Below are 14,584 nucleotides of genomic sequence, written 5' to 3'. Positions count from 1 at the left end.
CAGAACAATATCATCAGTGCCATTTTCCTCCATCTATATGTCAGCATTTTTATCAATGCTATTTCCCCATTTATTTCACCAGCCCCATCATATTTGAAGTTGTTCTCTCAGGTCATCTGTCGCTACTGCAGAAGTAGCAAAATAAGCAAAACATATGTAAGGTAAAGATTAAAAGGATATAAAATGTTTGAATATATAGATATTTTGAATAACAATTCAAGATTGGTTTTAATCAGTCACCATAGTAATGAAGACACCCAAATGAAAAAAATGCCTGCTACTTTAATGGCTTGCATTTCCCAAACTGTGACAATGAGTGTGAACACTTTGAGACTGCAGTAAAGAGCATATTTTTAAATATTAACAGTCTTCTCTGAATACTGCATAGCAAAGCATTAGGAGATGTATGAAATTGGGCGAGGTCCTTTCCCAAATTGCACCAGCCCTATTACAGTACTGTATTTACTATCTGTGCATTTTTACAATTTTTTTTGTGAGGACTCTAGATAAATATTCCAAACAGTATCATCTTTAAGGACCCCAAAATATATATTGTACATTCTGCCTGAAGTGCTTTTGAGCAAAGATTTATACCTTTTATTAAAGTCTGAAATTCAGTGTGCTTTATAGATCCACGTTCAAGGTTAATCTTCAGAGGCAGCAGAAGTGTGAAAAGGAATTTATGTGTTTCATAAAGGCTGCGTACTGAATACTTAAACACTTCATAGGTCAGGTAGTCAATAATGTTGCTGATTCTCTTCGAAGCAACAGGAGATTTCTTAGATCTAAATGAAAACAAGAATCAGAAAGCTATAGTGTGATGAATAAAACAAGGAATTAGATTTTTTTAAAAACTGTATTGTGTATGATTCTTCAAAATCCTAGAAGCCTACTGGAATGCCAAGTTTTCAGCTAAAACTTTTGCTCTATATTAATGTTGCAGCTGGACTGACTAGGAACATAACTTCATACTCAAGAGGTTATTCTCCCCTTTGTTCTAACCTGTTAACAATTCTATTGTTACCAATCAATTTTTTAAAAAATTCTATTTTGATAAGTTTTTAAAAAATTTCACACTTCCTGCCTCACATCCACAAGAATGTGCTATTACTTCAGAGAAATAAAATGATGATTTTAGTTGGATCCTAAATTCTGCGGTTTATTTTGACAGAGCAAACCAACTATGCCGACTTCCCTTCTCATTCTTCAGCTTCTTCAATTATTATCCAATTATCCTAAAACATTCACTGAACCCATTTTCTTCACCTCTTTAGACAGCACATTGAAAAACTTGACAATTTAAAGTCACCTCTTGTTCTTTGGCCAATTACCTTAAGTCTCATTCTCCTGTTTATTGACTCTACTGGTAGAAACTGTTATATGCTCTAAATTTTCACATTTAGAACATAGAACAATGCAGCACAGTATGAACCCTCCAGTTCTGGATGTAGTGTATAAACCCACAGCATGATGAATTGAACTCTTCTCTCCAACATAGCCCATACCTTCCATTTGTGTACCTCCCTATGCCCATGTCTTTTCAATGTCCCTATTGTATCAGCCTCTGGAAGTGCACTCCAAGCACCCACCAGTGTGTAAAAACCTACCTCTGACATCTCCCCTAAACTTTCTTCCACTCACTCTAAACAGGTGTCCTCCAGTTTTGGGAATCACACACCCCCACCCAAGAAAAAAGTGCTAACTGTCCAATCCATACCATTCAATCTCACACCTCATATCAAGTCACCTCTCATCCTCTCACTCCAAAGAGAAAAGTCCCACCTCACTTAATCTTTCCCCATACGTCATGTTCTCTATTCCAGACAGCATCCTCTAAAACTTCCTATAATAAAGTGACTAGAATGAACACAATAAAGTGACTAGAACTGAACACAATAAAGTGTGGCCTGCAGAGTTTTACAGAACTGCAACAATACCTTACAGCTCTTGAATACAATCCACTGACTAATATAGGCCAGCATACTATATGACTTCTTAACCACCATATCAACTTGCACAGCAACTTTGAAGGATTCCAAACTCTTTGTTCCTCCATTAATCTTGTACTCTGCTTTCAAGTTCAATCTTCCAAAGTATATCACTTCATACTTTTCTGTATTGAACTCCATTTGCCAATTCAAAGGTTTCAAAGATACATTTAATGTCAGAGAAATGTATACAATATACATCCTGAAATACTTTTTCTTCACATCCATCCATGAAAACAGAAGAGTGCCCCAAAGAATAAATGACAGTTAAATGTTAGAACCCCAAAGTAACCCCCAGCTCCCTTCCCTCCTGCAGGTAAGCGGCAGTAAGCAACAATCCCCCCTACCCCACCAGCAAAAAAAGCATCGGCACCCGCCACGGAGCACTCAAGCGTGAGCAAAGGAACAGTAAAGACACAGGCTTGCCAGACTTCTGTACCCACCTCTCTATTCTACCAATATCCCAATGTAACCTACAATAATCGCCTGCACTATCTACAAAATCTCCAACTTGTGTGTTATCTCCAAACTCATTAACTTATAAACTCCAAACTCCACTTCCTCATCCAATTCACTTATAAAAACAATTATAAAACATTGAACACTATAGCACAGTACAGTACAACACTTCAGCCCACAGTGTGGTCTAACAAGGGTTTATAGAGCTGCAACATTACCTTATTGCTCTCGAACTGAATCCCCCAACTAATGAAGGCAACATACATGCCCTTTCTTAAGCAGCCTATCAACTTGTGGAATAAATCTGGGGGACTTATGGCTGTAGACCCCAAGATTCCTCTGTTTTCCACACTGATGAGAATCCTGTCATTAACCCCATATACTGCGTTCAAATTCAACCTTCCAAAGTGAAGCACTTCACACTTCTCTAGATTGAGTTCCATCAATCGCCTCTCAGCCTAGCTCTATTAATGTTTACAATGACCTTCTACACCATAACTCCCAAATCTTCATGTCACCTGCAAACTTTCTGATCGATATTTCTGCTTCCTCAACAAAGTCATTTATAAAAACCACAAAGGACTAGAGTCCCAGTAGAGATGCCTGCGGAACACCACTGGTCAATGACCCATGGATAGAATATGCTCCATCCTCTACCACCCTCTGCCTTCTGTGGGCAGACCAATTCCGAACCTATGCAGCTAAGTTTCATGGATCCCCTGTCTCATGGCTTTCTAGATGAGCCTACAAAGGAGAAACCTGTCAAATGCTTCACTAAAACCCATATACACACCACATCCACCTCTTCACCTTCTCTTTGTTTTGTTACCTCCTCAAAAAAGCTCTGACTCATGAGACATGACCTATCCCTCACAAAGCCATGCTGACTATACTTCTCCCAATGCTCATAAATCGTGCCTCTAGGAATCCTCTCCAATAGTTTTCCCATCACTAACAAAACTCACTGATTTAGAATTCCCAGGTTATTCCTATTGCTTTTTTTGAACAAGATTTGCCATCCTCCAATCCTCTGGTGCCACTCCTACTGTCAGGGAGGATGCAAAGACCATTGTCAGCGATTTCTTCCCTCACTTCCCATTGTAACCAGCTGCATACCCTGCCGTACTGCCTGAGGGGCTTATCTGTCCTATTGTTTTTCAGAAGCTCCAACACTGCCTCTTTCTTGACTGCAATATTCTCCAGCAGAATTAGCGTATTCTACACTGACCTCACATTCATCAAAGTCCTTTCCTTTGGTGAACACTGAAGCAAAGTATTCATTAAAGACCTCCCCTACCTACTCCACCTCCAGGCATGTTTCCCCCTATATCCCTGAGTGGGCCTACTCTTGCTCTAGTCTTTTTCCTATTCTTTACATACAGGTAGAACATCTCGTTGTTTATCTTAATCCTCCTCACTAACACTTGCTCATGTTCCTTTCTAGCTCTAAGCCCTTGTTATGTTACTTTATAATTCTCAAGAGCCCTGCCTAATGTTGGCTTTGTAACCTCAAGTATGCTCGCTTCTTCCTCAACTAAATGTTCCACCTCTTGTCAAACATGGTTCCTTTGCCCTATCACATTTTCACTGTCCAAATAGGACAAACGTATCCAGAACCCCATGCAAGTCTCCTAAACAATTTATACGCTTCAGCTGTGCATTTCTGAGTAGATCTGTTCCCAAGCTTCTGCCTAATATCATCATAATTAGCCCTTCCCATATTATCTGCTCCTTTCCTTGACTATGGCTATGCTAAGGATCAGAGAATTATAGTCACTATCTCTAAAATGCTCTCCCACTGAGAGGTCTGACACCTAACCATATTTATTTCTTAGTACTATCAGGTATGACCTCTCATCTTGTTGGCCTGTCTACATACTGCATCAGGAATCCTTCTGGGACACTGATATTCCACCCCATCTAAGCCTTTGGCACCAAGGAGATGCAAATCAATATTAGAGAAGTTGAAGTCACCCATGACAACAACCCTGTTATTTCTACATCTTTCCAAAATCTGCCTGTTATCTGCGTCTGTGTCCCAGTGTCTATTAGGAATACTTGCATTAGTGCTTCCTTCCCATTTCTGACTTCCATCCACACTGACTCAGTAGATGACCACTCCCTTTCTGCAACTGTGATACTATCCCCGATTAGCAATGTCATTCCACCCCTCTTTTATTTCCCTCACTATACCTATTGAAACATTAAACCAGAACATCAAACAGCAAGCTTTGTATTTGTGATAACCAATCTCTGTAATGACCACAACTTCATAATTCCATGTACTGATCTATGCTCTCTGTTCATCCCCCCATTGTTAATGTTTCCACATTAAAGTAGACACAATTCAACCCATCCAACTGACTGTATTTATACTCTATCCACTGTCTGTCCTTCATTACAGTTGCTCTGCACCTTGCACCTGCAGTACCTCTTCACCAACAGCTTCATCATCTGACCTAATGCTCTGGTTCCAATCCACGTGCCATGCTAGTTTCAATACTCCCCCAACAGCTCTGGCAACACTATCTACAAGGACATTGAACTCTTTCAAGTACAGGTTATACCTTCACCAGAAGAAATCACACTGATACACAAATCTAAAGCCCTTCCTTAACTCTTCAGCCACACAATTGTCTGTCATGCCATCCTATTCTTTCCCTCACTGGCACATGGCACAGGCAGCAATCCTGATATTACTACCCTTGAGATCCTGCTTTTATAACCTTCCTTCCTAGCTCCCTATATTTACTCTTCAGGACCTCATCCTTTTTCCTAGCTGCCTCTTTGGTACCAATGTGTACTATGACTTCTGCCTGCTCCCCTTAAGAATGCTATCTACAAAACCCGAGACATCTCTGATCCTGGCACCTGAGAAGCAACATACCATCTCATTCTCACCTGCAGAATCTTCTGTCTTTTTCTGTAATCAATCAAATCCCCCATCACTATCGCTCACCTCTTCTCTCCACTTCCTTTCTGAGCCATAGAACCAGACTCAGAGCCAGAAACCTGGTTGCTGCAAATTTCACCACTAGGTTGGTCCCACCACCCCCAACCCAACAGTATCCAAAGATGTATACTTGTTATTGAGGGAACACCCCAGTGGTACGCTGTACTGAATGCCTATTCCCTTTCCCTCTCCTGACAGTCACCCTAGTGATTCATAGTTCATCCAGATCCAACTTCAGTTCCCTGACACAGTCTGCAATGAACTGTAGCCAGATGCATTACTTGCAGGTGTAGAAACCAGGAACACAGGAGGTTTTCCTAATTTCCCACAACCTACAAGAGGAACATACCATTGCCCTGCCAGCTGTTCCCACTGCTCTAACTGTGCAATATAAAAGAAAGAGACTTACCTGGACCTCATCTTAGCCATTATTCACCCATAGTCTTCCTAGTCAAAGACTCAATACTTCTCCTCACACAGCACTTTCTCTCAGTAGGATTACACATAAAACCTTATCTGTTCTTATCTGTGCCTTCTTACTGAAGCCTTATTTACCCAAAAGAGCTGCTCACTTCCCCCATACCTAGGCCTCTTCAAGTCAAAGCTTCTTGAGCCAAAATCTCAGCCCTCCACTCTACCACTGACCCACTCAACAATGGCCACTCCACTTGACCCTAGTTTCTTTTAATTGGCCGCTGCCAATTAGCTAATTAGCCTATCAATTATTAACTAAGAGTTTACAAATATGTCTCTTTTAGGGTTATATTGAGTAAAACACACCAAGTCCCAACTCTTGTCTCCTTTATATTCTTACACCTTTTTCTCCAAGTCTCATCTACTTACTTAGTCATGTCTGCTGTTAAACTAAACCATCTTCAATTTTCTACATGAGTATGTTTTTTGTATTTTAACCAATCTTGTAATGGTGCAGAAATTACTCATTTAATCCCAGGTAATTCAAACTTGCTCATATCTGCATGTTCATTTCTTATTGAATTCAAGTCTTTGATATATTTTGTTTAACATTATTAACAACCGTACCTGGCCATGGACTGGTCAAATAATTTCAGAAACTGTGCTAGTGAGGTCTGGTACATCATGTTGACCATGCTCATTTCTGTGATGAGGAAATACAGGATACTACCACGAGTGGCTGCTGGCCGGTATTCTTCTTGTGCAGCGTTAATTTTTATCTCTGTCTCTGCTGCCACATACAGCTTTTCACTGACTTCAGTTGCTGTTGCCTTTGTTGTCTGCAGGACTTCAATCACAGACTCATCTTCCACTAGTGAACCTGAATACGAGTTCATTAAATTGATTGAGACATTATTCCTCACAATAATCACAAGCAGCATAGAAAATTGACATTTGATCCAATCAATCCATCATATCTATGCTCTATGTAACATAAATCAGCTCAATCCCTCATCTGGACACAAGTGAAAGTCTTCATTAGAACACCCTTTGAAAGTCCCTTTCATTTGCCAGAGGTAGATTGAAAGAATTTGTGTAAAATCACAGAGCCCTTCTAACATAAAAAGATTCCTGTTTGTTCAACTACATAATTCTTCCCTCACTGCTTCAAAAATTATTTTCCTTGAAGTATTTATCCAATGATTAGACAAAAATATAGGTAGGCTGATTAGTAAATCTGATTAATAAGGCTGAGGAAATCTGATTAAATAAGCAAGAGAGGAGATTGGTGGGGTCCTGACACAAATCTATATATTATTTCTTGTCATAGGTGATGTCCCAAGGGACTGGAGAGTAGCCAAAGTTGTTCCCTTCTTTAGGAATGGTAAAAGGGATAATCCAGTAAATTAATTCAGTAAATTGATCAGTGAGCCTCAGATCAGTAGTAGGTGATTCAGATAGGATTTACTCACATTTAGAAAAGCAGGGTTTATTAGGGTCAGCATCGCTTTGTGCAGGTCAAGTCTTAACTTACAAACTTGATTATTTATTTTGAGGAGATAACAAAGATGAGTGATGAAGGTATTGCATTTGATGTTGTCTACTTGGGTTTCAGTGTAGCATTTGATAAGATCCTTCATGGTAGGCTGATACAGAAGATTTATCATCTGGGATCACAGTCACTTGGTAGACTGGATTCAAAATTGGTTTGGCCAAGGAAGACAGATGATAGTTAGAATTAGAATTTATTTAAATCTTACATCTGTCCCACAATTTGAAGGAGTAAATATTCTTGCATTATAACTCGTCGTAATGTACAGACACGTGACTTTAGAAAGAAGCAATCCCACAGCCTGTTGGATAGTGGTGAAGGGGTGCTATTCTAACTGCAGATCTGTGATTACTTGTGTTCCAAAGCAACCAGTACAGGGGCTTCTGTTGTTGCAATATATACAAATAACTTGGAAGAAACTGTGGATGGCTGGTTTAGTGTGTTTGCAGATGACAAAGGATGATGGAGTTGTGGTCAACGTAAAGAGCTACCATAGGATACAGCAGAATATAGATCAGTGACAGATATGAGCAGAGAAAAGGCAAATGGAGTTTAATATAGGCAAATGGAGTTTAATATAGGCAAATGTAAGCAGTTACACTTTAGGAGGTCAGGCATGAGGGGGAAATATACCGTCAATGGTAAGATCTTAGGAGCACTAATGTACAGAGAGATCTTTGGCTTCCTGAAAGGGGCAACACAAATAGATAGGCTGGTAAAGTAGGTGTATGACATCCTTGCTTTCACTAGTTGAGCATAAGTATAAGAGGAAGGAAGTTATGTTGCATCTGTATAAAACTTTGGTTACGCTACATTTAGAGTACTGTGTTCAGTTCTAGTCATCCTATTACAGGAAAGATGTGAGGCTTTGGATAGTGTGCAGAAGTAGTTCACCAAAATGTTGCCTGGGTTAGAGAGTATTAGCTATAAGGAGATTGGACAAACTTAGACTGATTTCTTAAAATCATTGGAGGCTGAAGGAAGTGCTGGTAAAGGCTTATAAAATTAAGAGCAGCATAGACATAGAAAGTCAGAAGCTTTATCCTGCGGTGGAAATGTCAAATACTGGAGGACATAGCTTTAAAGTAAGAAGGGATAAATATAAATATAAAGACTGTGGGCCAGAGGGCTGTTCCTGTGCTGTACTGTTCTATGTTCTAATTTATTTTTAAAAGCTCTGTGTGAATCTGCTTCCACCACATTTTCTGAAGTTCCTTCAGATTCTGGCAGATATTGGCAATGCCTTTAAATCTGTGTCCTACGCTCACAAACCTTATTCCAATGGAAGCAGTTTTTCTTCATTTACTCTGTCGAAATGTTTGATAATTTTGCACACCTCTATCAAATTACTTTCAAATCTTTTCTGTTTTACAAAGAACAATGCTAGTTTTTCTGGTTTATGTTCATAAAGTTGTACTTTTTAATGATTTTAGACTGGTGTTGTCTCTTGGTATCCTTGATAGCTTTATGGAGCTTTATGTGTTGTACTACCTCTACATTGTCAATGAGATCAAATTGTTTAATTATCATTCAAGCCATACATTGATACAGCTGAATAAGCAGCGTTCCTCTGGGGCCAAGGTACAAAACATTCAAAATTAGCGAGTAAAATAATGAAAACGGCAAGCAAACAATCATATTCACTCAAAAAAAGAACATATGTGTAACACCCTGGGAAAGGTTTCACTGCTAACGTATTGGTCTTTCTGTAGAAGCAGTATTTGTGTTATAGTTACAGATCACAGGTGCTTTGGAATGTGAACCGTCCAATGAGGAGAGTGTGTTTTTGTGTTGTGCGCCAGACACCAGTGTGAGCTGGGTCATTTTGTTCAGTGGGAGATGAAGAAGGAAGACACTGGGAGATCCGTTTGTAGGGAGATGAAGAAAGAAGACACTGGGAAAACCATTTGTAGGATACAACCCAGTGGGAGACCCATTTGTTCAAGATGGATTGCGAACAACGTTCGGAAGTGTTGTGTGTTTTCACGCAGACCGAGGGCCCAGCGTGTGAGTGACAGACAAGTTCAAGATGAGCTCCAACTTGTGCACGTTTGACCCTTTAATTATAATGGGCCCTTTTCTTTTCTTTACTAATCCTTTAATTAAGTAAGATTCATAAATATAATTCCTTTAATCGTATACAGTGTGCTGTCTATTGATTTCTTGGCACAGGGTAGCAAATTACACTGCATCTACACAAATCGGGGTTTGAGGTGGGACAGCCATCTCAGTCTCATTGGTTTGGCGGGATCGGAGTGTGTATTCCCTAGACTTGCGCAGCCAAGGAAACCGAGTGGTTTCATATATTTAGTCCAAAACCCTGAGTGACAATGTCTGCATCGATGTTACGGTTGTCCGGCAATGTGCAGGTGCATGCAATCCAGCCTGTCATTCCACCACTCAAACACAAGAGGGCAGCACTGACAGGATAGGCCAGGCCCCAGCCAAGTGCAAACACCATGCTATATCGCTTCCATGTCTCTCACCTGGTCTGTAGTAGCAGGCAAGCCCAAGGCTTGAGGCCTAGTCCTCACTAAAACTGAGGCTACACAGCTCCCATGTCGTCTGTCCCTCTACCAGACAAGGCCTGCAGCAATTTAGATTATCACCATCCAACGCAGCCTTGCAATCGCAAATAAAATAGAAACATAGAAACATGGAAAATAGGTGCAGGAGTAGGCCATTCGGCCCTTCGAGCCTGCACTGCCATTCAGTATGATCATGGTTGATCATCCAACTCAGAACCCTGTACCTGCCTTCTCTCCATACCCCCTGATCCCTTTAGACACAAGGGCCATATCTAACTCCCTCTTAAATATAGCCAATGAACTGGCCTCAACTGTTTCCTGTGGCAGAGAATTCCACAGATTCACCACTCTCTGTGTGAAGAAGTTTTTCCTCATCTTGGTCCTAAAAGGCTTCCCCTTTATCCTCAAACTGTGACCCCTCGTCCTGGACTTCCCCAACATCAGGAACAATCTTCCCGCATCTAGCCTGTCCAATCCCTTTAGAATTTTATACGTTTCAATAAGATCCCCCCTCAATCTTCTAAATTCCAGAGAGTACAAGCCTAGTCGATCCAGTCTTTCATCATATGAAAGTCCTGCCATCCCAAGAATCAATCTGGTGAACCTTCTTTGTACTCCCTCTATGGCAAGAATGTCTTTCCTCAGATTAGGGAACCAAAACTGCACACAATACTCCAGGTGTGGTCTCACCAAGGCCTTGTACAACTGCAGTAGTACCTCCCTGCTCTTGTACTCGAATCCTCTTGCTATGAATGCCAGCATACCATTCACCTTTTTCACCGCCTGCTGTACCTGCATGCCCACTTTCAATGACTGGTGTACAATGACACCCAGGTCTCGTTGCACCTCCCCTTTTCCTAATCGACCACCATTCAGATAATAATCTGTTTTCCTGTTCTTGCCACCAAAGTGGATAACCTCACATTTCTCCACATTAAATTGCATCTGCCATGAATTTGCCCACTCACCTAACCTATCCAAGTCACCTTGCATCCTCTTAGCACCCTCCTCACAGCTAACACTGCCGCCCAGCTTCGTGTCATCCGCAAACTCGGAGACACTGCATTTAATTCCCTCGTCTAAGTCATTAATATATATTTAAAACAACTGGGGTCCCAGCACTGAGCCTTGCGGTACCCCATTAGTCACTGCCTGCCAATCTGAAAAGGTCCTGTTTATTCCCACTCTTTGCTTCCTGTCTGCCAACCAATGCTCTATCCACATCAATACCATACCCCCAATACCGTGTGCTTTAAGTTTGCACACTAATCTCCTGTGTGGGACCTTGTCAAAGTCCTTTTGTTCTTTCTTTTTAAATCTTTTTATTGAATAAGTATACAAAAAGGTAAGCCATATAGGCACTAATACACTGTTAGAATATAATAAAATTACAGGAGATATTAATACAAAAAAAATGATACAAACAATGTAATTTAAACATAACATACCAAGGTAACATAATAGTATACTAATTTTTATATATATATCAATACAGAAAAGGAAAAAAAAACCCAAAAAAACCCCACCATGCAACTAACTAAAAGCAAAGCAAAGCAATGGGCTAACTTGAAACCAAACAGAGTTAAAAAACTTAAAATCACGTCCTCAATCCCGACCTCCATTAAAAACAGTAAAAAAAAAGGGTATATATTACATTAAATGAAAATTTTGAATAAAAGATCTCCAGGTCTGTTCAAATTTAAATGAGGAGTCATAAAGACTGCTTCTAATTTTCTCCAAATTCAAACATAATATCGTCTGAGATTTTCCTTTCACAAATTCATGCTGACTTTGTCCAATGATTTCACCACTTTCCAAATGTGCTGTTATCACATCTTTGATAACTGACTCTAGCATTTTCCCCACCACTGATGTCAGGCTAACCGGTCTATAATTCCCCGGTTTCTCTCTCCCTCCTTTTTTAAAAAGTGGGGTTACATTAGCCACCCTCCAATCCTTAGGAACTAATCCAGAATCTCACGAGTTTTGAAAAATTATCACTAATGCATCCACTATTTCTTAGGCCACTTCCTTAAGCACTCTGGGATGCAGACCATCTGGCCCTGGGGATTTATCTGCCTTTAATCCCTTCAATTTACCTAACACCACTTCCCTCCTAACATGTATTTCTCTCAATTCCTCCATCTCACTAGACCCTTGGTCCCCTATTTCTAGAAGATTATTTATGTCTTCCTTAGTGAAGACAGAACCAAAGTAGTTATTCAATTGGTCTGCCATGTCCTTGTTCCCCATGATCAATTCACCTATTTCTGACTGTAAGAGACCTACATTTGTCTTAACCAATCTTTTTCTTTTCACATATCTATAAAAGCTTTTACAGTCAGTTTTTATGTTCCCTGCCAGCTTTCTCTCATAATCTTTTTTCCCTTTCCTAATTAAGCCCTTTGTCCTCCTCTGCTGGACTCTGAATTTCTCCCAGTCCTCAGGTGTGCCGCTTTTTCCGGCTAATTTTTATGTTTCTTCTTTGGAATTGATACTATCCCAAATTTCCCTCGTCAGCCACAGGTGCACTACCTTCCCTGGTTTATTTTTTTTACCAAACTGGGATGAACAAATGTCTGAAACAATCTCCCACGGTTTTACTGCACCAACTCTGATGTTTCCGAGTAGCAGGCAGCAACATGGACTGCAGCCAGTCAGCTCCTTTAAACCCAAACCAGCTCCTCCGACATCCAGATGAGCTCCTCTGATGCCTTGGCCAGCTCCTTCTCCACCACCCCTGCCTTGGTAGGCCCCTTCGACACCTCGGCTGGCTCTCTCTCTAACACTGGGGCTGGCCTCATTGGCAGATCGTCCAGCTCCGCTGCCAACACCAATCTAGCTACTCTGATCAATGAGCAGCTCATTGATAGAGTAGCCTGGTAGTCACCAAAGTTCTTGGAGTAGAAATGTCTTTGGATCATGAAAAACAAGTTTTACAAAGCACCTTTGGTTGTCCCCAGAGAGGCTATTGCGTTCACGCGCACTGCCATCTTACTAGTAAATGGGTAAATGTAATGGATTGATCTGAATGAACTGTATGCAAGACAAGATTTTCACTGCACCTCATTAAATATGACATAAATAAACCAATTTACACACTTGCCAACTCATAACTGAATTCTTATATTCCTGAAACGATGTTTGCATGTTCATTCTCGCCTTCAACAAGGCTGAGCTGGAATTTTATAGAAATTTGGTGTAATTTTCTTCCATTTTTACTCTCTTCTTACATTAAGAGCTGTATGTTCTTTTGACCATATTCTTGCATTGTCCTGATAACTGTCTTTCAGCAGTCCTTTAAAAATATCTTTCCTCACATTATATTTATCACCTTGCAATTCATTGCATTACATTTTATGTGTTACATGTCTGACTGTTTTATCAACCTCCCTATGACTGCTTCAGCACTATGCTCCTCTCTGTTTGCTGCATTCTATCTTCCTTCCTATTTGCTATAATATTTGCTGCAGACATAAAAACACAAAAAAAACAGAGCAGGAGTAAGCCTCCTGGCCCCTAAAGCTTGTCCCACTGTTCAATATGAAACAGGCTGATCCATGCAGGCCTTAATTTCTTTTCTGTGCCAATTCCACACAGTCGCCAGATTCTCAATCTTTTGAATATTTATCTACCTTATCTTTAAATACCCCCAGTGATCTAGATTCTACAACTCTCCAGTAGTTGGCACACTGTAGTTCCTTCCTGTTTATTCTATCCTAATGCACCCTTGTCCAATATGATCAACTATATTCACCAACTTGTCAAAGGATGGTGGCCACGAAGATAATGAAAATGTGAATAGGACAATAGTGTTGAATCTGGATGGTACAGACCATTGATCTTCACATCAATGGTAGGTAATTTGTTGGTGAAGATTTTAAGGGATAGGATTCATGTTCACAAGGAAAGGTACAGACTCATTAGGAATAAACATGGTTTTGTGCTGAGTAGATTATGTCTCCAAAATTTAATTGAGGTAACAGAAAATTAATGAAGGCAGAGCAGTAGACATGGTTTACAGAATGAAGAATGTAGTAAGGTTTTTGACAAAGTTGTGCAACATAGGCAAAATGGATCCAAAATTAGCTAGTGATGGGAGGCACAGTGTAGTGGTAGATGGGCATTTTTCTTATGGGGGAGGTCTGTGTTGTACTGCAGGGATTGGTGCTGGAGCATTTATTGTTTTAATGTATATAAATGATTTCCTGAGAATATCTATGGATTTATAAGTAAGTCTGTTGATGACATGAAGATGAGTGGAGTTGTAAGCAGCAAGGATGGTTGCCATAGGATACAGAGGGACATAGGCTAGATGAAAAATTGGGCAGATGGAATTTAATCCAGTTAATTGTAAGGTTTGCACTTTGAAAGCCAAATTCAGAACAGATATACTGTACATCATAAATGATGTGGACCCTAGGATAATTGATATACAGAGAGACTAGAAGACCATAAGATACAGGAAAAGAATCAGGTCCATTGGCCCATTGAGTGTTCTTCAATCATGGTTATTTTTTTCAAACTCCATTCTCCTGCCTTCTCTCCTCCTCCCTTTAACTATCAACAAGTTAGCAATCAAGAATCTATCAATCTCTGTCTTGAATACAGCTAATGATTTGCCTTCAAATTCCACAGATTCACAACACTCTAGCTGAAGAAATTTCTCCTCATTTCAGTTCTTAAGGGA

General features: G+C 40.2%; 1 protein-coding gene across 1 annotated transcript in view; it reads right to left on the bottom strand.

The window, feature by feature from the left end:
- Nucleotides 1-14,584, bottom strand: part of LOC134342423 (dynein axonemal heavy chain 8-like) — a 317,468-nt gene that overhangs the window by 85,563 nt on the left and 217,321 nt on the right. The window contains exons 50-51 of the mRNA XM_063040531.1: nucleotides 6,442-6,694; nucleotides 595-785 (exon numbers count right to left, since the gene is read on the bottom strand). Coding sequence (XP_062896601.1) covers nucleotides 595-785; nucleotides 6,442-6,694 — 444 coding nt within the window. The remainder of the gene's footprint in view (nucleotides 1-594; nucleotides 786-6,441; nucleotides 6,695-14,584) is intronic.

Source organism: Mobula hypostoma, chromosome 2, assembly GCF_963921235.1.
Source record: "Mobula hypostoma chromosome 2, sMobHyp1.1, whole genome shotgun sequence".
In the NCBI taxonomy this organism is placed as follows: Eukaryota; Metazoa; Chordata; class Chondrichthyes; order Myliobatiformes; family Myliobatidae; genus Mobula; species Mobula hypostoma.
Note: the sequence above shows the minus strand (reverse complement) of the source record. Positions and strands in the feature narration are given on the sequence as shown.